The 23,663-nt window shown below is 45.0% G+C and overlaps 2 protein-coding genes across 2 annotated transcripts; both read left to right on the forward strand.

The window, feature by feature from the left end:
• Positions 1-370: 370 nt before the first annotated feature.
• LOC148088930 (sodium/potassium/calcium exchanger 3-like) lies at positions 371-15,638 on the forward strand. The gene is made up of 17 exons (XM_087801383.1): positions 371-680; positions 1,499-1,588; positions 3,496-3,572; positions 9,560-9,634; positions 10,694-10,778; positions 10,899-11,002; positions 11,139-11,213; positions 11,275-11,300; positions 11,362-11,415; positions 11,470-11,594; positions 11,657-11,811; positions 11,916-12,153; positions 12,223-12,389; positions 13,747-13,861; positions 13,920-14,032; positions 14,094-14,159; positions 14,646-15,638. The coding sequence occupies exons 1-17, from the start codon at positions 503-505 to the stop codon at positions 14,796-14,798; spliced, it is 1,896 nt and encodes a 631-aa protein (XP_087657509.1). The 5' UTR covers positions 371-502; the 3' UTR covers positions 14,799-15,638.
• A 1,413-nt stretch (positions 15,639-17,051) lies between these two features.
• Positions 17,052-23,195, forward strand: LOC148088931 (noelin-2-like). The gene is made up of 8 exons (XM_087801452.1): positions 17,052-17,320; positions 19,205-19,354; positions 19,985-20,140; positions 20,665-20,884; positions 20,967-21,073; positions 22,257-22,433; positions 22,499-22,672; positions 22,731-23,195. The coding sequence occupies exons 1-8, from the start codon at positions 17,177-17,179 to the stop codon at positions 23,049-23,051; spliced, it is 1,449 nt and encodes a 482-aa protein (XP_087657578.1). The 5' UTR covers positions 17,052-17,176; the 3' UTR covers positions 23,052-23,195.
• The last annotated feature ends 468 nt before the right edge of the window (positions 23,196-23,663 follow it).

A 23,663-nucleotide genomic window follows, 5' to 3' on the forward strand; every position in this document is an offset into this window, starting at 1 on the left:
AACAATGAGCAGAAACCCACACCGACTCGAACATGACAAGTGTGTGTGTGTGTGAGAATTATAATTGATGCACCTCCTGTATCTGGTGTGTGTTGAACTTCTATGAATCTGTGGATCAACTCAGAAGTTAAAGCCAATAGAAGGCGCTGCAGACTTTCCTGGTGCTTGGTTCTGATGTTTTTTTCCTTATTTATTTTATTCTGTACTAACACCACGAAAAAAACATCTTGTGTTGTGTTTACAACACTGGCAATACAAGCTTCTGATTCTGAACAGCGCCCTCTAGTGGTGACGCAACAATTGTTTTTTTATCTTCGCATCACTTTGGTAACACCGGAAGCGCGTGCGTGACTCCTGGCGCGCTCCCGGACCCACCTCTCTTGTCACATGAGAACCCAGCAGCACTTTTCTGCCCGGTTCCTGCAGGACTGCTCACCAAAACTTGTGCTGCCGTGGACGGAACCGAGCCCGGAAAGTCTCGAACCTCAAACCCGATCCGCGCATGGATGAGGCGGCGGAGACGCTCAGAGTTCGAACCCGGACATTCCAAGTGATGCCGACCCACGAGAAGGTGAAGGCGAGGCGAAGAAGACGGAAACAGCTGGTTCTGGTCCAGATTTGTGTGTTCGGTGGTCTGCTGCTGCTCGTGAAGGGGGTTTCCCAGCTCTCTGAATATCCAGGTGAGAGTTCGTACCTGACACACGGCGCGTTCATGTGGGTCCATCGGTACTTCTGCGACGCTACGACCCATTAGAACCACGGAGCATGAAAGTCCAAACGAACTGTGACTCTGTGTACCGACCGGTCTGAGACCAAACAAATGAAAACTAGAATGACAACAATCACTGTTTATTTTTATTTTTATTTACCATCGTTTTATTCGTGTAATGACACAGGTGATGGCGCTAACATAGCTCAAGTGCAGGGGAGCTACGCCCCCCCCTTTAATGGACTTATTTTGTTTTTGTTTCATCTCTGTAACAACCTGCTCCCTACACTCTTCCTCCTCTTCTTCCTCCTTTTCTCCTTCTGTTTCCCTTCTAATCTTTTCCCTCCCATGTCTCCTCCATCCGTCAGACAAATACAAAACAAACAAATAATGGAATGAAAGAGGAAAAAAAAGAAAGAGAAAGAAGTTAAAGCTTCAGTTTGGTTCAGAGTCTGGAGTCTCAGCTGGACCAGGAACTTCAGATCTGCTCAAAACTCTGGTGGAAGAATGTGCAGATGTAGACGCAGCAGGAGAACACACACACACACACACACACACACACACACACACACACACACACTCACATGGGTGTTTTGTTTTGGAAAGTACTGGGTGAGGACGTAGAGCTTCAGGACCTGAATGTGGGTCAACAGGACTTCTTTCACTGCAGACTTTGACCTTGGGGTCAGAGAGGACGAGAGCTTCTGGAGTGAGGGGAGGGCCCCCCCCGGACAAGGAGAAGCTCAAGTTTGAATTCCAGATCCTGGTGGGTTTTTTTTTTTGTGGCAGGTGTGTCCGCCAGCAGCGAGCATGATGGGAGGTGGTCACAGAGACGACTGCTGCTGGACAACGAGACGCAGAAGACCTGCACCGAACCAGGTGAGAAGACATCCGTCCCTCTTCCTGTGCGTAGGTCCGTCTCTCCCGTTGTGTTCTGGAGATAACTGGGTCGAGATGGCGGAACGAGGCTGCTGAGGTTCTCTGGAGCAGCTCGTCATCCATCTTCACAAAATGGTGCTCCGTGTAATGAGAACAGAGGTCACAGGTCAACCGGTTCCCATCGTCATGATGCAGCTTGTCCAGCCTCAAACCGACTTCCATGAGCGGTCAAATGGGTTGAAATCAGTGCATGCTGGAATCAATGCAGGAAGATGGAGATCCAAGAATGTTGTTGTGGGTCGTCACGGCGACGAGTTGACACATTAGCGTGTAGCCTGAAGTTAGCATATTGTGAGCGACTACTTAAACGGATGAACGAGTGAATGAACGAACTCGTCAGGGTCGCCGTGTGTGTTGATGTGCAAGTCATCGGACGTCACATGACTCAGCCCGACATGCGATGTGTCAGGCCGCATCATCGTCCCGCACTGAGCATGTGCGGCGACGAGTCGAAGCTCTGCACGTGCGGCAGCTTCTGCACGAGAGGAGCAGCTCATCCGGACCCTCGAGGCCAGAGATGCAACATTTATACCTTTTGTTTGCTGCGCTCTTGTTCTCGGCTGCACTGGTGCGACGAGGGAACGGAAGTGTTGACTGACTTTAGAGCTGTCGTCCAATCCAGACTCAGTGTAGATCTCCATGCAACAGCTCACTGAGTCTGTCGCTCATATGGTTGCCATGACGAGCTAGAAATGTGCCTCCATCGACACACACTGGAGATTAGATGGCGTGCTGACTTAGCAGATTTTCCAACTTTCCAACCCCGTCCCTCCGATTATGCAACTCCCTGATGTCACTTCCTCTCATTTCTTATTCACGACACCATCATTACATTTATGAACACGAGTTCTAGCTTTGATACAAACTCACATGCACACGCACACGTTAACACACACGGACACACACGTTAACACGCACTCACATGGACACAAACTTTAACACAAATTCACATGGACACACACGTGAGCACAAACTCACATGGACACAAACATTAACACACACTCACCTGGACACACTCGTTAACACAAACTCACATGCATACATGTTAACACACACTCGCATAGACACAAACATTAACACAAACTCACATGGACACAAACGTTAACACAAACTCACATGGACACACACATTAACACACTCACATTGGCCCAAACATTAACACACACTCACATGGACACAAATATTAACACACACTCACATGGACACACACATTAACACACACTCACATTGGCCCAAACATTAACACACACTCACATGGACACACAAGTTAACACACACTCACAAGGACCCAAATATTAACACACACTCACATGGACACACACATTAACACACACTCACATTGGCCCAAACATTAACACACACTCGCATGGACACACAAGTTAACGCACACCTAGACACAGACTTACATGGGCACAAACATTGACACACACTCACATGGACACACACGTTAACACACACCTAGACAAAGACTTACATGGACACAAACATTGTCACACACTCAAATTGACACACACGTTAACACATACTCACATGGACACACAAGTTAACACACACTCACATGGGCACAAACATGAACAAACACTCACATGGAAACAAACATTAACACACACTCACATGGACACACACGTTAACACACACTCACATGGACACAAACATTAACACACACTCACATGGAAACAAACATTAACACATACTCCCATGGACACTTATGTTAACAAACATTAACACACACTCACATGGACACAAACATTGACACACACTCACATGAACACACACTCACATTGACACAAACATTGACACACACTCACATGGACACAAACATTAACACACATGTTTACATGTTCCAGCGCTGCAAGAGTTTCCTGACGACCTCTTCAGTAACAACGAGCGAACCGAAGGAGCCGTGATGCTGCACGTCCTCTGCGTAAGTCTAGTCAAGTCACATGATCTCTACTAGTCACAGAGTCAAAACGAGTCACATGATCTCTACTAGTCACAGAGTCAAAACGAGTCACATGATCTCTACTAGTCACAGAGTCAAAACGAGTCACATGATCTCTACTAGTCACAGAGTCAAAACGAGTCACATGATCTCTACTAGTCACAGAGTCAAAACGAGTCACATGATCTCTACTAATCACAGAGTTAAAACGAGTCACATGATCTCTACTAGTCACAGAGTCAAAACGAGTCACATGATCTCTACTAGTCACAGAGTTAAAACGTGTCAGATGAACTCTACTAGTCACAGAGTCAAAACGAGTCACATGATCTCTACTAATCACAGAGTTAAAACGAGTCACATGATCTCTACTAGTCACAGAGTCAAAACGAGTCACATGATCTCTACTAGTCACAGAGTCAAAACGAGTCACATGATCTCTACTAGTCACAGAGTCAAAACGAGTCACATGATCTCTACTAGTCACAGAGTCAAAACGAGTCACATGATCTCTACTAATCACAGAGTTAAAACGAGTCACATGATCTCTACTAGTCACAGAGTCAAAACGAGTCACATGATCTCTACTAGTCACAGAGTTAAAACGTGTCAGATGAACTCTACTAGTCACAGAGTCAAAACGAGTCACATGATCTCTACTAATCACAGAGTTAAAACGAGTCACATGATCTCTACTAGTCACAGAGTCAAAACGAGTCACATGATCTCTACTTATCACAGAGTCAAAACGAGTCACATGATCTCTACTGGTCACAGAGTCAAAACGAGTCACATGATCTCTACTAGTCACAGAGTTAAAACGTGTCAGATGATCTCTACTAGTCACAGAGTCAAAACGAGTGACATGATCTCTACTAGTCACAGAGTCAAAACGAGTCACATGATCTCTACTAGTCACAGAGTCAAAACGAGTCACATGATCTCACGATCTCTACTAGTCACAGAGTCAAAACGAGTCACATGATCTCAGTCACAGAGTCAAAACGAGTCACATGATCTCTACTAGTCACAGAGTCAAAACGACTCACATGATCTCAACTAGTCACAGAGTCAAAACGAGTCACATAATCTCTACTAGTCACAGAGTCAAAACGTGTCACATGATCTCTACTAGTCACAGAGTCAATACGTGTCACATGATCTCTACTAGTCACAGAGTCAAAACGAGTCACATGATCTCTACTAGTCACAGAGTTAAAACGTGTCAGATGATCTCTACTAGTCACAGAGTCAAAACGTGTCACATGATCTCTACTAGTCACAGAGTCAAAACGAGTCACATGATCTCTACTAATCACAGAGTTAAAACGAGTCACATGATCTCTACTAGTCACAGAGTCAAAACGAGTCGCATGATCTCTACTAGTCACAGAGTCAAAACAAGTCACATGATCTCTACTAGTCACAGAGTCAAAACGAGTCACATGATCTCTACTAGTCACAGAGTTAAAACGTGTCACATGATCTCTACTAGTCACAGAGTCAAAACGAGTCACATGATCTCTACTAGTCACCGAGTCAAAACGAGTCACATGATCTCTACTAGTCACAGAGTCAAAACGAGTCACATGATCTCTACTAGTCACAGAGTCAAAACGAGTCACATGATCTCTACTAGTCACAGAGTCAAAACGAGTCACATGATCTCTACTAGTCACAGAGTCAAAACGAGTCACATGATCTCTACTAGTCACAGAGTCAAAACGAGTCACATGATCTCTACTAATCACAGAGTTAAAACGAGTCACATGATCTCTACTAGTCACAGAGTCAAAACGAGTCACATGATCTCTACTTATCACAGAGTCAAAACGAGTCACATGATCTCTACTAGTCACAGAGTCAAAACGAGTCACATGATCTCTACTAGTCACAGAGTCAAAACGAGTCACATGATCTCTACTAGTCACAGAGTCAAAACGAGTGACATGATCTCTACTAATCACAGAGTTAAAACGAGTCACATGATCTCTACTAGTCACAGAGTCAAAACGAGTCACATGATCTCTACTTATCACAGAGTCAAAACGAGTCACATGATCTCTACTAGTCACAGAGTCAAAACGAGTCACATGATCTCTACTAGTCACAGAGTTAAAACGTGTCAGATGATCTCTACTAGTCACAGAGTCAAAACGAGTCACATGATCTCTACTAGTCACAGAGTCAAAACGAGTCACATGATCTCACGATCTCTACTAGTCACAGAGTCAAAACGAGTCACATGATCTCAGTCACAGAGTCAAAACTAGTCACATGATCTCTACTAGTCACAGAGTCAAAACGAGTCACATAATCTCTACTAGTCACAGGGTCAAAACGAGTCACATGATCTCTACTAGTCACAGAGTCAAAACGTGTCACATGATCTCTACTAGTCACAGAGTCAAAACGAGTCACATAATCTCTACTAGTCACAGAGTCAAAACGTGTAACATGATCTCTACTAGTCACAGAGTCAATACGTGTCACATGATCTCTACTAGTCACAGAGTCAAAACGAGTCACATGATCTCAGTCACAGAGTCAAAACGAGTCACATGATCTCTACTAGTCACAGAGTCAAAACGAGTCACATGATCTCTACTACTCACAGAGTCAAAACGAGTCACATGATCTCTACTAGTCACCGAGTCAAAACGAGTCACATGATCTCTACTAGTCACAGAGTCAAAACGAGTCACATGATCTCTACTAGTCACAGAGTCAAAACGAGTCACATGATCTCTACTAGTCACAGAGTCAAAACGAGTCACATGATCTCTACTAGTCACAGAGTCAAAACGAGTCACATGATCTCTACTAATCACAGAGTTAAAACGAGTCACATGATCTCTACTACTCACAGAGTCAAAACGAGTCACATGATCTCTACTAGTCACCGAGTCAAAACGAGTCACATGATCTCTACTAGTCACAGAGTCAAAACGAGTCACATGATCTCTACTAGTCACAGAGTCAAAACGAGTCACATGATCTCTACTAGTCACAGAGTCAAAACGAGTCACATGATCTCTACTAGTCACAGAGTCAAAACGAGTCACATGATCTCTACTAATCACAGAGTTAAAACGAGTCACATGATCTCTACTAGTCACAGAGTCAAAATGAGTCACATGATCTCTACTTATCACAGAGTCAAAACGAGTCACATGATCTCTACTAGTCACAGAGTCAAAACGAGTCACATGATCTCTACTAGTCACAGAGTCAAAACGAGTCACATGATCTCTACTAGTCACAGAGTCAAAACGAGTGACATGATCTCTACTAATCACAGAGTTAAAACGAGTCACATGATCTCTACTAGTCACAGAGTCAAAACGAGTCACATGATCTCTACTTATCACAGAGTCGAAACGAGTCACATGATCTCTACTAGTCACAGAGTCAAAACGAGTCACATGATCTCTACTAGTCACAGAGTTAAAACGTGTCAGAGGATCTCTACTAGTCACAGAGTCAAAACGAGTCACATGATCTCTACTAGTCACAGAGTCAAAACGAGTCACATGATCTCTACTAGTCACAGAGTCAAAACGAGTCACATGATCTCTACTAATCACAGAGTCAAAACGAGTCACATGATCTCTACTAGTCACCGAGTCAAAACGAGTCACATGATCTCTACTAGTCACAGAGTCAAAACGAGTCACATGATCTCTACTAGTCACAGAGTCAAAACGAGTCACATGATCTCTACTAGTCACAGAGTCAAAACGAGTCACATGATCTCTACTAGTCACAGAGTCAAAACGAGTCACATGATCTCTACTAATCACAGAGTTAAAACGAGTCACATGATCTCTACTACTCACAGAGTCAAAACGAGTCACATGATCTCTACTAGTCACCGAGTCAAAACGAGTCACATGATCTCTACTAGTCACAGAGTCAAAACGAGTCACATGATCTCTACTAGTCACAGAGTCAAAACGAGTCACATGATCTCTACTAGTCACAGAGTCAAAACGAGTCACATGATCTCTACTAGTCACAGAGTCAAAACGAGTCACATGATCTCTACTAATCACAGAGTTAAAACGAGTCACATGATCTCTACTAGTCACAGAGTCAAAATGAGTCACATGATCTCTACTTATCACAGAGTCAAAACGAGTCACATGATCTCTACTAGTCACAGAGTCAAAACGAGTCACATGATCTCTACTAGTCACAGAGTCAAAACGAGTCACATGATCTCTACTAGTCACAGAGTCAAAACGAGTGACATGATCTCTACTAATCACAGAGTTAAAACGAGTCACATGATCTCTACTAGTCACAGAGTCAAAACGAGTCACATGATCTCTACTTATCACAGAGTCGAAACGAGTCACATGATCTCTACTAGTCACAGAGTCAAAACGAGTCACATGATCTCTACTAGTCACAGAGTTAAAACGTGTCAGAGGATCTCTACTAGTCACAGAGTCAAAACGAGTCACATGATCTCTACTAGTCACAGAGTCAAAACGAGTCACATGATCTCTACTAGTCACAGAGTCAAAACGAGTCACATGATCTCACGATCTCTACTAGTCACAGAGTCAAAACGAGTCACATGATCTCAGTCACAGAGTCAAAACGAGTCACATGATCTCTACTAGTCACAGAGTCAAAACAAGTCACATAATCTCTACTAGTCACAGGGTCAAAAAGAGTCACATGATCTCTACTAGTCACAGAGTCAAAACGTGTCTAATGATCTCTACTAGTCACAGAGTCAAAACGAGTCACATGATCTCTACTAGTCACAGAGTCAAAACGAGTCACATAATCTCTACTAGTCACAGAGTCAAAACGTGTCACATGATCTCTACTAGTCACAGAGTCAATACGTGTCACATGATCTCTACTAGTCACAGAGTCAAAACGAGTCACATGATCTCAGTCACAGAGTCAAAACGAGTCACATGATCTCTACTAGTCACAGAGTCAAAACGAGTCACATGATCTCTACTACTCACAGAGTCAAAACGAGTCACATGATCTCTACTAGTCACAGAGTCAAATGAGTCACATGATCTCTACTAGTCACAGAGTCAAAACGAGTCACATAATCTCTACTAGTCACAGAGTCAAACTGAGTCACATGATCTCTACTAGTCACAGAGTCAAAACGTGTCACATGATCTCTACTAGTCACAGAGTCAAAACGTGTCACATGATCTCTACTAGTCACAGAGTCAAAACGAGTCACATAATCTCTACTAGTCACAGAGTCAAACTGAGTCACATGATCTCTACTAGTCACAGAGTCAAATCGACTCACATGATCTCTACTAGTCACAGAGTCAAAACGAGTCACATAATCTCTACTTGTCACAGAGTCAAAACGTGTCACATGATCTCTACTAGTCACAGAGTCAATACGTGTCACATGATCTCTACTAGTCAAAGAGTCAAAACGAGTCACATGATCTCTACTAGTCACAGAGTCAAAACGACTCACATAATCTCTACTAGTCACAGAGTCAAAACGAGTCACATCATTTCTACTAGTCACAGAGTCAACACGTGTCACATGATCTCTACTAGTCACAGAGTCAATACGTGTCACATGATCTCTACTAGTCAAAGAGTCAAATGAGTCACATGATCTCTACTAGTCACAGAGTCAAAACGACTCACATGATCTCTACTAGTCACAGAGTCAAAACGAGTCACATGATCTCTACTAGTCACAGAGTCAAAAAAGAGTCACATGATCTCTACTAGTCACAGAGTCAAAACGAGTCACATGATCTCTACTAGTCACAGAGTCAAAACGAGTCACATGATCAATATGAGTCTGGTATCTTGGATCTTGAGCTAAACATATCACTTGACCAATGCAAGTCCTATGAGTCACAGCGTCAAAACGTGAGTCTGTGATTCTCTGGTTCAGAACCAGAACCAGGACCAGTCAACTGGCCAGTCTGACTCTGAACTGTCTCTGCCGACAGGTCGTCTACGTGTTCTGTGCGCTCGCCCTCGTCTGTGACGATTACTTTGTGCCCTCACTGGAGAAGATCTGTGAGGTACTTACTCATCTTTCATTCATTCATCCTTCACTTACTCATCCTTCACTCACTCATCCTTCACTTATTCATCCTTCATTCATTCATCCTTCACTCACTCATCCTTCATTCATTCATCCTTCACTCACTCATCCTCCATTCATTCATCCTTCACTTCTCATCCTTCACTTCTCATCCTTCACTCACTCATCCTTCACTTACTCATCCTTCACTCACTCATCCTTCACTTACTCATCCTTCACTCACTCATCCTTCACTTACTCATCCTTCACTCACTCATCCTTCATTCATTCATCCTTCACTTACTCATCCTCCATTCAATCATCCTTCACTCACTCATCCTTCATTCATTCATCTTTCTCTTACTCATCCTTCACTCACTCATCCTTCATTCATTCATCCTTCACTTACTCATCCTCCATTCATTCATCCTTCATTCATTCATCCTTCACTCACTCATCCTTCATTCATTCATCCTTCACTTACTCATCCTTCATTCACTCATCCTTCATTCATTCATCCTTCACTTACTCATCCTTCACTTACTCATCCTTCACTCACTCATCCTTCATTCACTCATCCTTTAATTACTCATCCTTCACTCACTCATCCTTCATTCATTCATCCTTCACTTACTCATCCTTCACTCACTCATCCTTCATTCATTCATCCTTCACTCACGTATCCTTCAGTCACTCATCCTTCACTTACTCATCCTTCACTCACTCATCCTTCACTCATTCATCCTTCACTTACTCATCCTTCACTTGCTCGTCCTTCACTCATTCATCTTTCACTTACTCATCCTTCACTTACTCATCCTTCACTTACTCATCCTTCACTCACTCATCCTTCACTCACTCATCCTTCATTCGCTCATCCTTCACTTGCTCATCCTTCTTTCACTCATCCTTCCCTCACTCATCCTTCACTCACTCATCCTTCACTCACTCATCCTTCCTTCACTCATCCTTCACTCACTTATCCTTTATTCAATCATCCTTCACTCACTCATCCTTCACTCACTCAACCACTCATCAAAGTTCCTTCTCTCTACAGCATCTGAATTTGAGTGAGGATGTCGCCGGAGCAACCTTTATGGCTGCGGGAAGCTCCGCCCCAGAACTCTTCACCTCCGTCATCGGTAACCTCTCACCCTTTTTCATAGGAACCAATCAGAGCTGAGTTGTTGACACTTCCTGGCATCATCCACACAATCACCCCTGACACACACGAGTGTGTAAGTATTTGTTTGTTTCTTCAGGTGTCTTCATCACTAAAGGCGACGTGGGAGTTGGCACCATCGTAGGCTCTGCGGTCTTCAACATCCTGTGTATCATCGGTGTGTGCGGCTTCTTTGCCGGACAGGTATGAGGCTTTCACAGTTTCGGTTCTCGTTCCCTCCAACCTGGAGGTCAGCGGAGTCACTCACAGTCACGAACTTCAAAGGCAACACACATGTCTGAGCAGCATGATCATCTGTGTTCTCTTACATCCCCTGCAGGCGGTAAAGCTCTCTCACTGGCCGGTGCTGCGAGACTCCATCTACTACACCTTCTCCATCATTGCCCTCATTGTGGTAAGACAGAAAGTAGTCATCCTGTCGTTGTGGTTGTGACTCGGTCTGTTATCTGTTCCAGTTCATCTACGACGAGCAGGTTTGCTGGTGAGTTATTTCTTTCTTCCTGTCGCACCTGAAGCAGACTCCTGACAAATCTTATTTCCAGGTGGGAGTCTCTGGTCCTGGTCCTCATGTACCTGGTCTACATCCTTGTCATGAAGTGAGTCGGAGCATCTGTCAAGGTGACGCGGCACTCAAAGATTGATGTCCGCAGGTTTAGTGACCGAGTTCAGAGCTACTTCAGCCGCAGGGCAAAGGTGCGACTGACAAACGGGCTGACGGGAAGTACCGACCTGGAGGACTTGAGCTGTGATGCCACGTCAGTTCTGCTGAAGAAAGGTGAGTCAACATCATTGTCATGTCAGTAGCTCAGCACTGACCCGGTTCATATGGTTCCGCAGCAAACATCCAGTCATCGGTGGTGATGGTGGACGAGCTGCTATCCACATATCCGCACCAGCTGAGCTTCTCTGAGGCCGGCATGAGGCTCATGATCACCAGACACTTCTCGCCCAGAACCAGACTTGTCATGGCCTCACGCATGCTCATCACCGAGGTGACGTCCAGAACGACAGTCCGACCTCCAGAGCAGCAGGGGGCACTGTGACCTCAGCTGCTCCTCAGAATTTCTGTGTTTAAACATGTCCTTCTTGCTGACAGAGACAAAGAGTGATCAACACGACTGAGACTCGGGTCACTTCTACCAACCCTGACTTGGAACAGGGAGCTGGGTCACCCGAGGGCTGCAGTTTCGAGAATGGGCTCAATGGATCGGACCCTGGTCTGCACGGGCGATGCAGACTTCCGTGTCTAGAGAGTCAGAGCGAGGATAACCAGAGCAAAAGAAAAGACACAGAGGACGAGGACGTCGGGCCGATGGTGCCATTCAGAGCTCCAGGTTCTGTCCCGGCTGTTGAGCTGTAGTGTGTGACACCCTGTGCCGACTTGTGATCTTCTGCCGTCACAGCTGGAGCCTGCAACAAGATCAAGTGGGTGGTCATGTGGCCCCTCTCGCTGCTCCTCTTCTTCACGGTGCCAAACTGTGCCAAGCGGCGCTGGGAGACCTGGTTCATGATGTCCTTCTTCACCGCCACGCTCTGGATCGCTGGACTCTCCTACATCATGGTCTGGATGGTCAGTATTGGGGTCCAGTATTAAGGTCCAGTATTTAAGTCAAGTATTTAGGTACAGTACTAATGTCCAGTACTGAGGTCCAGTATTAAGGTCAAGTACTAATGTCCAGTAATAATTAAGTAAGTAAGTAAGTAAGTAATTTATATTTATAGAGCGCTTTTCCAGACCAGGGTCACAAAGCGCACAATCAAAATAATACTCAATAAAATATTTACTTAAAAGGTCAAGATAACACAGAGAACAACACAGGAGTTCCAGAAAATCAAGGAAAAGCACAAATAAAAATGTCTTAAGATGTTTCTTTAAGGAGTCAGTAGATCATCAAACACAAAGAGAGAGGAAGATCATTCAAAAGCTTAGGAGCAACAGCCTGGAAGGATGTCTCTCCTCTGGTCAGGAACCATCAGTAGATTCTGATCCACAGACCTCAGAGCCCGAGCTGGGGTGTAAGGCTGGATCAGATCACTGATGGAAGGAGGAGCTTGACCATGAATAGCTCTGAAAGTAAGAACCAGAATTTTAAAGTTGATCCTGAAAGAAACTGGAAGCCAATGAAGAGTTTTAAAGATCGGAGAAATTTGAGTTCTTCTACTTGAGCGGGTCAGAATTCTCGCTGCAGAGTTCTGAATAAACTGTAGTCGTGAGAGCTCCTTCTTGTTAAGACATGAAAACAAGCTGTTGCAATATTCCAGAAGATAAGACATAAACTCATGTATTACAAGCTCCAGATCATGTGACAACATTTTCCTAAGTTTAGCGATTTTTCTCAGTCGAAGGAAACTGTATCTGGTCAATTTTCTGCAGTGTTGAACAAGAGACATGTCAAAATATACCTCAGGCTCAGTTTGACAGACTGACCCAAGTCACCCAAGTACTGACTCAACCCTGGAGCCTTATCATCAGGAGCAATAACCAAGTGCTGCCAAGTCTCAGACAGACATAATAAATCCAGCTTTTCTCTTGTGAAGAGATCATTCAGAGAAAAGGATTTATTAGTAATGGAGCGAACATTCAAAAGTACCACGTTCAGCACCGATGACGTCACTGATGACACTGTGTCACTGTGCAGAGTGGGATCTTTTGAAGAGAACGGCTGTATTTTGGTCCAGTACTGATGTCTAGTATTGAGATGCAATACCGATGACCAGTACTGAGGTACAGTACTATGGTACAGTACTATGTTCCAGTGCTGAGGTCCAGTACTATGGTGCAGGATTGAGGTCCAGTACTTTATCACAATCCAGGAAGCATTCATAACTATGTCATTGTGGCGGCCACGTTGACGCTCCATCAATATAAACACAATATGTTTGAAGATCGTATAACTCCTAGTCATTGACCTCTAAGTGACCTCCAGGTGACAGTGATCGGCTTCACTCTGGGAATCCCCGACGTCATCATGGGCATCACCTTCCTCGCCGCTGGAACCAGCGTCCCTGACTGCATGGCCAGCGTGATCGTGGCCCGCCAAGGTAGCCTCATGTTTGGTGGGTCATGGGTTCGAGTTCTCACTCCCACCTGCCCTCTCAGGCCTCGGTGACATGGCCATCTCCAACTCCATCGGCAGCAACGTCTTCGACATCCTGGTGGGGCTGGGACTCCCGTGGCTGCTCCAGACTCTCTGTGTGGATTATGGCTCTCAAGTGAGTCACTCACACTCTCACACAAACATTGACTCACACACTCACTGTTGTCCTTTCTCAGGTCACACTCAACAGTCGTGGACTGATCTACTCAGTGGGACTCCTCTTGGCTTCTGTCTTCTTCACAGTGAGTGTCTGTTGTACTGATGTGTCATACAGTATATTGTTATAAGTCCACACACACACTTACAAGGAGGTAAATGGATTTTCCATTTGATTCTAGAGACATATGATCTATACGTGCAGCAAAATAATCATGAAGCTATAATAAAATCACCTGTTCAACTATTTATTTCAACAGTAAACAAGCAGTGAAGGTTATTTTAAAAAACCCACTAATTTAAGGTTAGTTTAAATACACACTTTAGTTGAGCTGCTAAAAACATCAGAGGCTGAACAAACAAAAACAATGATTCGTTCTTGATTTATGTTCCTTTTGGTGAACAAACCGATGTCGGTGGGACTCTGCTGCCCCCTGCTGCCCAACTCTTACTCAGGGCGTCACGTTCATCATCTTAATTGTGATACTTGTCACAATTGAACTTCCTCAAATCTTCAGTTTTATTCTGTATTTTGTCTCTGGTTGTTCTGACCTCTGGTCCGGTTCCGACAGGTTCTGGGGGTCCACCTGAACAAGTGGACTCTGGACTGGCGTCTGGGTCTGGCCTGCCTGCTGCTGTACGCCGTCTTCCTAAGCTTCTCTGTCATGATCGAGTTCAACGTCTTCGTCTTCGTCAACCTCCCCATGTGCCGGGACGCCCGCTGACCTCCACCAGGGGGCGCTGGCGTTTATGTCCAAGTTCTGGCCATTTCTGATATGGTTCTTCGGCTGTAGGACCGGGGGAGGTCAAGCTGCTGGCACAAGTGCAGAAGGAGAAGCGGTGACCAGAACTGACACCGGGTCGGTTCTGTCAGTGAGTGGGCCAGAACCGACTCTCGTGAAGGTTACAGCAAGTCCTTCCGCTGCAGACTGATTTAGAATCGCACAAGTTGTGGTTGGACAGTGAGTCGGCGCGGTAGCATGGGGCTCCAACCCACAAGTGGTGTCTGGCTATTCACCAAGGACCAGGACCATGTGACCTGATCTCTCAGACCAGAACTCGCACCAACACTTTAGACTGCTGAGCACTTTAGAGTCTGAGCGTGCATGGGTGTAATGTGTGTGTGTGTGTGTGTGTGTGTGTGTGTGCGTGTGTGTGTTGCACATTGGTCACCAGAACCAATTAATTAATCATTGAAGCGGACCTGAAGGTCTCTGGACACTCAAAGCACAACTTTATTCATTGACCTTTCATTTACATTTAAGATTATTTATTCAATTGTGGAGGCAGGAACTCTGTGTGTTGCCATGGCAACTGAACGTTGTTGTCATGGGTTTTGTGAAGAACACACACTTATGTTCTGGTTCTGAGCTCTTATTTAGTGCTTTGATTGTGTTCACACACGACGCACAACACGTCACCACAGTGACTTCCCTGCATCAGTTGTGTACTTGTGCATGTTGATGTTGTGTAGCTGAAGCATGCCTTGAGACGTAGACATGTGAGTCTTCAACAGGACCGTCGCTGAGACTGCAGGGTCACAAAGGTCTGTCAATAAACTAATTATATGATTCTGTGTGAATCTTTTGCTCAAGCGCCATGTTATAATGACCCTAGCAGTCAGGACAAACATGTGTGAACAAGTGTTTGTATATCGACATTTGTGAATGAGTTCTTGTGTATTAATGTGTGTTTTTTTATATCAGCATGTGTGACCAAGTGTTTGTGTGTTAACATGTGTTTGTATATCAGCATGTGTGAACAAGTGTTTGTGTGTCAACATGTGTTTGTATATCAGCATGTGTGATCAAGTGTTTGTGTGTCAACATGTGTTTGTATTTCAGCATGTGTGAACAAGTGCTTGTGTGTCAACATGTGTTTGTATATCGGCATGTGTGAACAAGTGTTTGTGTGTCAACATGTTTTTGTATATCAGCATGTGTGAACAAGTGTTTGTGTGTCAACATGTGTTTGTATATCAGCATGTGTGATCAAGTGTTTGTATGTCAACATGTGTTTGTATTTCAGCATATGTGAACAAGTGCTTGTGTGTCAACATGTGTTTGAATATCGGCATGTGTGAACAAGTGTTTGTGTGTCAACATGTTTTTGTATATCAGCATGTGTGAACAAGTGTTTGTGTGTCAACATGTTTTTGTATATCAGCATGTGTGAACAAGTGTTTGTGTGTCAACATGCGTTTGTATATAAGCATGTGTGAACAAGTGGTTTGTGTCACCATGTGTTTGTATATCAGCATGTGTGAATAAGTGTTTGTGTGTCAACATGTGTGAACAAGTGTTTGTTCATCAACATCTGTTTGTAAATCAACATGTGTGTGAACAAGTGTTTGTTCGTCAACATGTGTTTGTATATCAGCATGTGTGTGAACAAGTGTTTGGGTTTGGGTCAACATGTGTTTGTATATCAGCATGTGTGAACAAGTGTTTGTGCATCAACATGTGTTTGTATATCAACATGTGTGTGAACAAGTGTTTGTGTGTCAACATGTGTTTGTATAACAGCATGTGTGAACCAGTGTTTGTGTGTCAACATGTGTTTGTATATCAGCATGTGTGAACCAGTGTTTGTGTGTCAACATGTGTTTTTATATCAACATCTACGTGAACAAGTGTTTGTATATCGACATGTGTGTGAACATGCAAACACATGTCGACACACAATCACTTGTATGTGAACAAGAGTGTGCGTGTCAACAAGTGTACGTCACATGGACGAGTGGCTGTTGTCGTGTCATCTTTTGACCACACAGTGTCGCTCCAGAGTCATGCCCTCCATCACTGTTTACAGCAGAACACACGAGTCTTTGGAGAAGCAGAAGGTGACAGCGAGGGAGGGCTGGGGTGAGAAAGGGAGGCGATGAGGCGTCTAGTGAAGACGGAGGGGGGGGGGGGGGGGGAGAGAGAGAGAGAGGGAGAGGGTGAGGAGAGAGAGAGAGAGGAGAGCAGCTGCAGCTTCTCCTCCAGTCGAGCTCAGGTCTCTTCGTCTCGGATCGTCACTGTGCAGCTGGTCCAGCATGTTGGGCTTCACAGCGGTTCCGGCCTGACCCGGGCGGGTCTGGACCGCGCGTGTGGGAGCGAGGATGACGGTTCCCATGCTGAAGATCGGGGCGGTGCTCAGCACCATGGCCATGGTCACCAACTGGATGTCCCAGACTCTTCCGTCGCTGGTCGGACTCAACGGAACCATCATCAGCCCAGACGGAACCCACGAGCGCATCACCAGCGTACGTACGAATCATTCTCCCCCTCTCTCTCTCTCTCTCTCTCTCTCTCCCCCTCTCTCTCTCACTCTCTCTCTCTCTCTCTCTCTCTCTCACACACACACACTCACACGTATACATTTTAATTATTGTTGACTAAAAGTGATCCTTCAGCTTCTGTCACGTGACATGTGTTCTGGGCTGCTGTGTGGACACTCAACAACAGGTGGAGACCAGGCCTACAGGAAGACAGACCATGTGATGTTTGGTTCTGCTCTCCTGTCAGTTCTGACCAGGTGAAGTGGAGGATCCTGCTGAGACAGTTTTTTAATAAAAAACTATACCTATAACTATACACGCTGACCTCTTGATGGCCAGGACGGTCTCACTGACCCACGGGACACTCGCTCCTGTGTTGCCCCGGCAACCCTGGTGTGTGAGTGTGTGTCTGTCCTCTTAGTGAAGCTGCTTAGGAACCATTATGCAGCCTCAGCATCAGCTGCTGAGTTTCCTCCTGCGGAATTCTGTCTCCTTCCTCCTGATAACAAAGTTGTTTCTCTGAGGCGTCTGAGATGATTGAAATTATTCATGAGCTCCACCATGTTGCATCCAAGACTGATCCTCCGACAAAGTCCAGAGCAATCCTCTCTCTGAGCGTCTCCAGGTTAGCCAGGGTAATAGGTGTGGGTGGGTATTTGAGTGAACAAAACTCCACATGAAGCATATACTGTCGCTGCAGTCGTCTGAAATATTAAACACTTGTAAGGTAACTTGCTATTGTAATGTAACACATTATTATCATAAGGCATTAATGTGACCAAAAGCAAGTTTAAGCTTAGTTACTGTTGTTGTGATACATCAAATATTGAAACATGCTTTGTCTCGCTGTGCCATGTTTCGGTACCAACGATCAAAACTTGATAATGTAGGGATTGTTCTGAAAAAAGAAACTTATAAGTAACAAAGGCAGTATAAGGTAATTTGTCAATTGTAAGCAAGTGTTCTTTTGTTATTTTATTTGTTAGAGAACAGCTGGTAGTGAACGTTTTCCAAGGCTGAAATATTTAACTCAAGATTTGTACTATTTGAAATGTAATTTTGTATGGATTTGCATTGGATTAGAAATAAGTGTTCAGGAAGTGGAGATATCAGTATCAGTACAGGTTTCAAACATTTCTGATCCATATCCAACTTACATTTTAGGTTTTTCACTGGTAAATATTCATATTGTTTTACAAAGATTGAATTTTATTTAACAAATATATATATATATATATATTTTAAATGTTTAAATGACAAATTGTTGTAACACATTACACTGTTGTAAAATAAGTAAGTAAGTAAGTAATATTTATTTATATAGCGCTTTTCGTGACCAGGGTCACAAAGCGCTTAGACAATCAAAACAATACTCAAAAAAGTACATACTTTAAAGATCAAGATAATACTGAGAACAACACACACTGTTGCAGTGTAACATACCTTTATAATGCAAGATGCTATTGTAACAAACCAAATTGTTGTAACATAATGTAACACACTGTTGCAGTGTAACAGACATTTATAACGTAAGACGATATTGTGATTTACTACATTGTTGTAACATACTGTAACACACTGTGGCAGTGTAACAGACATTTATAATGTAAGACGCTATTGTAATTTACTACATTGTTGTAACATAATGTAACACACTGTTGCAGTGTAACAGACCTTTATGACGTAAGACGCTATTGTAACGTACTACATTGTTGTAACATATCACGTATATCACGTATATCAGTTCTGACACTGTTGTTACATATATGTAGCGTAACATTGACGTGTTACATGATACACCGTTAAAAACAAATATTTTCTAGAAATAAAATCATCAGGTGTCATGGCTGATCCAGGGACTGTGTGCAGGACTGGTTCCCGGGCTCAGACGAGGGCTGGCAGGTCTACAGTTCGGCCTCCGACCCCGACGGCAGTTGTGTGTGTACGGTCGTAGCTCCTGCGAGGAACCTCTGCAAACGAGACCCCCGAGGTCGGCAACTGCGTCTGCTCATGGAAAAGGTAAGTGTGTAAGAGTGTGTGTCGAAATGCTGTTGCAGTTAGACACACACACTGACAGATATCTGCTGCATCTTTAATTTCTCTGTCTGTGTGTGAGTGATGTGTGTTTACCAGTACACACGCAATAATGTGTCATCCTGGAGGGTCAGTGTGTGATGGATCTTTGAATAATTGAAGCCGCCTGGATCCTCCTCATCGGGAAACATTCTGCTCCCTCCTGAAGTCAAATGCAAATGCCGCACATCAACACAAACATGCAGCTTTACTGGCCTGCTCTCTGCAGGAGCTGAGTCTCCCGCAGACACACACATGTACACAACCTCACTCGCAGACACGCACAAACACCTCACAAATGAAGCTCTCGCTCTCACACTGGTGGTGCTGGAAAGATTTCCGCACGTATGAATCACAATTAGCTCTGCAGTTTTCTGGAAGTCACACCTTCATCCTGCTGTGTGCGTGTGCATGTGTGTGTGTACATGAGTACCGCCTTGTCAGCATGTGCTGCTTTCTTAGTTGTGAAAACGATTCTTTCGTTGGTGAACTCACCTGCCAGAGAGAAGCTCAAACTGAACCAGCTGATTCCGGCGAAGACACGCCTGTGATGCCGATGTGTGTTTGTGTGTTCAGGTGCAGAATGTGAGTCAGTCCATGGAAGTTGTGGACTTGAGAACATCCAGGGACCTGCAGTACGTCAGAGACTCCGAACCGTTACTGAGAGGAGTTGATGGACAGATACAAACTTTAGTGTCCAACCCAAGATCTCTGAGCGGCAGAAGCCTTCAGGTAGACACACACACACATGGACTCACACGTGCACATGAATATGAAAATATAATAGAAATCTTCACCTGTTGTGTTAGTTTGTAATATTTAAGCAACACTGCAGCAGTCTTTGAACCCACAACTCACACACGTTCCGTCCAAACCATACAAGTCATTATGAGTTGATGTTTGAAGAACCTCCAAGAACGGGGTCAGAACCGGGTCCACATGTCCGGTAAACCTCTGAGAATGGAGGTTCTGTAAGAGCCGCACAGGAGAAGTTTGGTTGCGCCCGAACAAACAAGTCTGTTCTGAAGCTGAGCTGGCAGCTCCATGTCGCCCACTCGCTTCCTTTTCTCCTGCGAGCAATTCCGGGTCCAGATGGAGGTGCCGGCCCTCCAGCAGGTTTGCCAGGCCACGGTCCATTTGGCTTCTACAAAGAGCTTCTTATAAAACTCCGAACCAGTCAGTGAGAAGAGACTCGGGTCGAATCCTGCTGATCAATTAGCAATCAAAGTCACTCACTGTCTCTCTCTTTCTCTCAGGAGCTGACTGGGCAGATGTCTCAGCTCCGCCCCCTTCTGGCTGTGATGGGTCAGTACAGACTGGACCTGCGAGCTCTGGCTTCCCTGCGTGAGGAGCTGCTGAATCTCTCAACCGTCCTGACGGAGGTGCAGGAGGAGGTGGGAGCGCTGGACTACGAGGAGCTTCGGCAGAGAGTCCTGCTGCTGGAGACGCGTCTGCACGGCTGCATGAACAAACTGGGTACGTGACCCCGCCATGTGTGTCCCTGCAGCCGATCTGTCTTCACCGCCTCAGAGTGACGGGTTAACCTTCTCCCTCACAGGGTGCGGTCGTCTGACGGGTGTCAGCGGGCCGCTCACCGTCAGAACCTCCGGGTCACGCTTCGGCTCCTGGATGACGGACGCCATGATCCCCAGCTCCGACAGCAGGGTGAGCGTGTGTGAGCGGGACGGGTGTGTCGATCCTGTCTCTTCACTCACTGTCTTTTCACATGACATACGCTGCTCCCTTACAATGCTTGAGAGCACACGGATCCAGTTGTCAACGTGGATACAAGGCGTGATTTATATCGCCATGGTGATCCAGGCTGTTACCTATCAGAGCTTCTGCCTGGAGACCAGAGCACCAGACGAACTTCTCCTTCCTGCAGCAGGAAGTGCTTCACTACTGAGGTCCACGAGTGAACAGACAGAAGCTGTAACTGGTCATCGGATATAAGGAAGTGGGCTAAACTCCTTCCTCAAACATGCGTCTACGGAGACAAATAAGTGTACTGACCATGCCCTGGAGGTCAAGGGTCACCGGGTCACCGGGTCTTCAGCTGGCAGTACAGTCTACACTATCTGGTCTGTGCATGTGCCGGAGACAAAGCAAAAATGCCTTGACGCTGTCTTCAATTTTGTTTTTTCAAAGGTCTCATGAGACAAATAATAATATCTTCGTAGAGCTTTTTGTTTGTATTTGGCGAGTATAAAACTTTCATATTACATTTATATGATTTTTAATTTCTATGCTTTGAAAAGCTATTCATATATATGATTTTATTTAAAATATATATATATATATATATTTATCTAAGGTGACCGTAATTTGCATTAAGATACAATAAATATAAATATTCTTTAATAATATTTAGGAGGTTTATGTCTCTTTAATTGGTTTCATTGTAGTCAACACATGCACAGAACAGACGCAGTTGGAGACTAGACAAGAATCTTGTTCCCCTCATCCTACTCATGTCTGCGATGGGTCTGTTATCCGAGCAAGTGTGTCGGTAACAGGATGGTCATCCGTCTGCTTCCTGCCCGTCAGAGGGAGGTCTCACTCTCTGACGTGCCACCATGTCGGAGACGACAAAAATAGCAGCCGAGCAGACGGAGCTGATTTTGATGCTGCTCAGGTGTGTGTTCAGGTGTCATGAGGAATGAAACACACGGAGCAGGTAACCCGTTGTGACCAGCAGGTGGCGCCTCCAAGAGCGTTAATGTGGGTCTGAGCTGAAGTCAGTTCATGGTGTATTTAACCACTTTATTTTGTTTTGCAGACATGAATGCGACACAAATGAAGACGTAAAACAGACTCTCTAGGGTATAACCAGACAGTGTCCCCACAGGTCTGGTCCATGGATGGGTACTTTAAGGGTCGGCAGGTGCTGGAGTACAGGACTATGGCAGACTTCACCAGGGGGCAGAACTTTGTGCAGCACCTACTGCCCCACGCCTGGGCCGGGACGGGCCACGTGGTTTACAATGGGTCGTTGTACTACAACAAGCATGGCAGCAACATCCTGGTACCAGGAGCTCGGCATGTGGGTCCAGAGTGACACCTGAACTCTGTGTGTGTGTGTCGCTCCAGGTCCAGTACCACTTCCGCTCCCGCAGCGTTCTCGTGCAGCGCAGTCTGAGCGGCGCCGGCTACAACAACACTTTTCCCTACAGTTGGGGCGGCTCTTCCGACATTGACCTCATGGCTGACGAGATCGGACTCTGGGTCGTCTACACCTCGATCCCCAAGGCCGGGAACATCCTGGTGATGCACAAAGATGGTGTGACATTTCTAGCGGCTTGATAACCGTGTTGTCCCGCAGGTGAGCCGTCTGGACCCGGTGTCTCTGGAGGTCCTGAAGAGCTGGGACACCGGATTTCCTAAACGCAGCGCTGGCGAGGCCTTCATGATCTGTGGCTCTCTTTACGTCACCAACTCTCACCTCTCAGGCGCCAAGATCCACTTCGCCTACCACACCAACTCGTCCAGTTACGAGTACACGGACATCCACTTCCACAACCATTACGCACACATCAGCATGATGGACTACAACCCACGGGAGCGCGCACTCTACACCTGGAACAATGGACACCAGGTGCTCTACAACGTCACGCTCTTCCACGTGGTCCGGAGTGTAAGCTAGTAAGAGTCGCCGGCGGGGTCCTGGACCAGCGTCCCAGTTCTGCTTCTTATGGTGGACGGATTCCTGCAAGACCTGAGTGGAGAAGATCGGTTTTGTGACGTCTCAGCATGATTGTATGATCAATAAACTTCATTGTGAAAAACCTTCATTTATTTTCATTGAAGAGTGACAATAATCCTGTATTGAATATCCATCTATCTGCTTAGTTGTAGCTCATGTCGGCTCCTGTTGAAGAGCAACAGTGTCCCCTGGTGGTGGATCTCCGTGGCTCTATCTAGTGACCCATGAAATGGAGAATTCGATTTGGGAATAGGAGCAGAGTCATCCAACTAAGACTCAGGGTAGAGCTGCTGCTTTACCGCAGTCACTTTGAGATCATTTTGTTTACTGTAAAAGAAGAAGCAGTAGCATCATTTTTAAGGTAACCATACATTTAAAAAAAAAAAACGATCTAAACCTGTGCATTTATCAAATGAATATGTCTGATATTTTAACATTACATCGACAAATGTTTCATTTATTTGTCTGTCGTTGCAAACAGATTTTTAATTGTATTTAAGTTCAAACTTCACTCTTGTAATTTATTACACCTTATTTATTTTATTTATTTAC

Source organism: Callionymus lyra, chromosome 1, assembly GCF_982586985.1.
Source record: "Callionymus lyra chromosome 1, fCalLyr1.hap1.1, whole genome shotgun sequence".
NCBI lineage: Eukaryota > Metazoa > Chordata > Actinopteri > Syngnathiformes > Callionymidae > Callionymus > Callionymus lyra.

Bases quoted from the DNA above. Each gene is read 5' to 3' on its own strand.
- LOC148088930 (XM_087801383.1), top strand. From the start codon at position 503: ATGGATGAGGCGGCGGAGACGCTCAGAGTTCGAACCCGGACATTCCAA. The intron at 11,812-11,915 runs GTGACGTCCAGA...TCTTGCTGACAG, and splicing joins CACGCATGCTCATCACCGAG to AGACAAAGAGTGATCAACAC. The intron at 14,033-14,093 runs GTGAGTCACTCA...GTCCTTTCTCAG, and splicing joins GTGTGGATTATGGCTCTCAA to GTCACACTCAACAGTCGTGG.
- LOC148088931 (XM_087801452.1), top strand. From the start codon at position 17,177: ATGACGGTTCCCATGCTGAAGATCGGGGCGGTGCTCAGCACCATGGCC. The intron at 17,321-19,204 runs GTACGTACGAAT...GACTGTGTGCAG, and splicing joins CCCACGAGCGCATCACCAGC to GACTGGTTCCCGGGCTCAGA. The intron at 20,885-20,966 runs GTACGTGACCCC...TCTCCCTCACAG, and splicing joins CGGCTGCATGAACAAACTGG to GGTGCGGTCGTCTGACGGGT.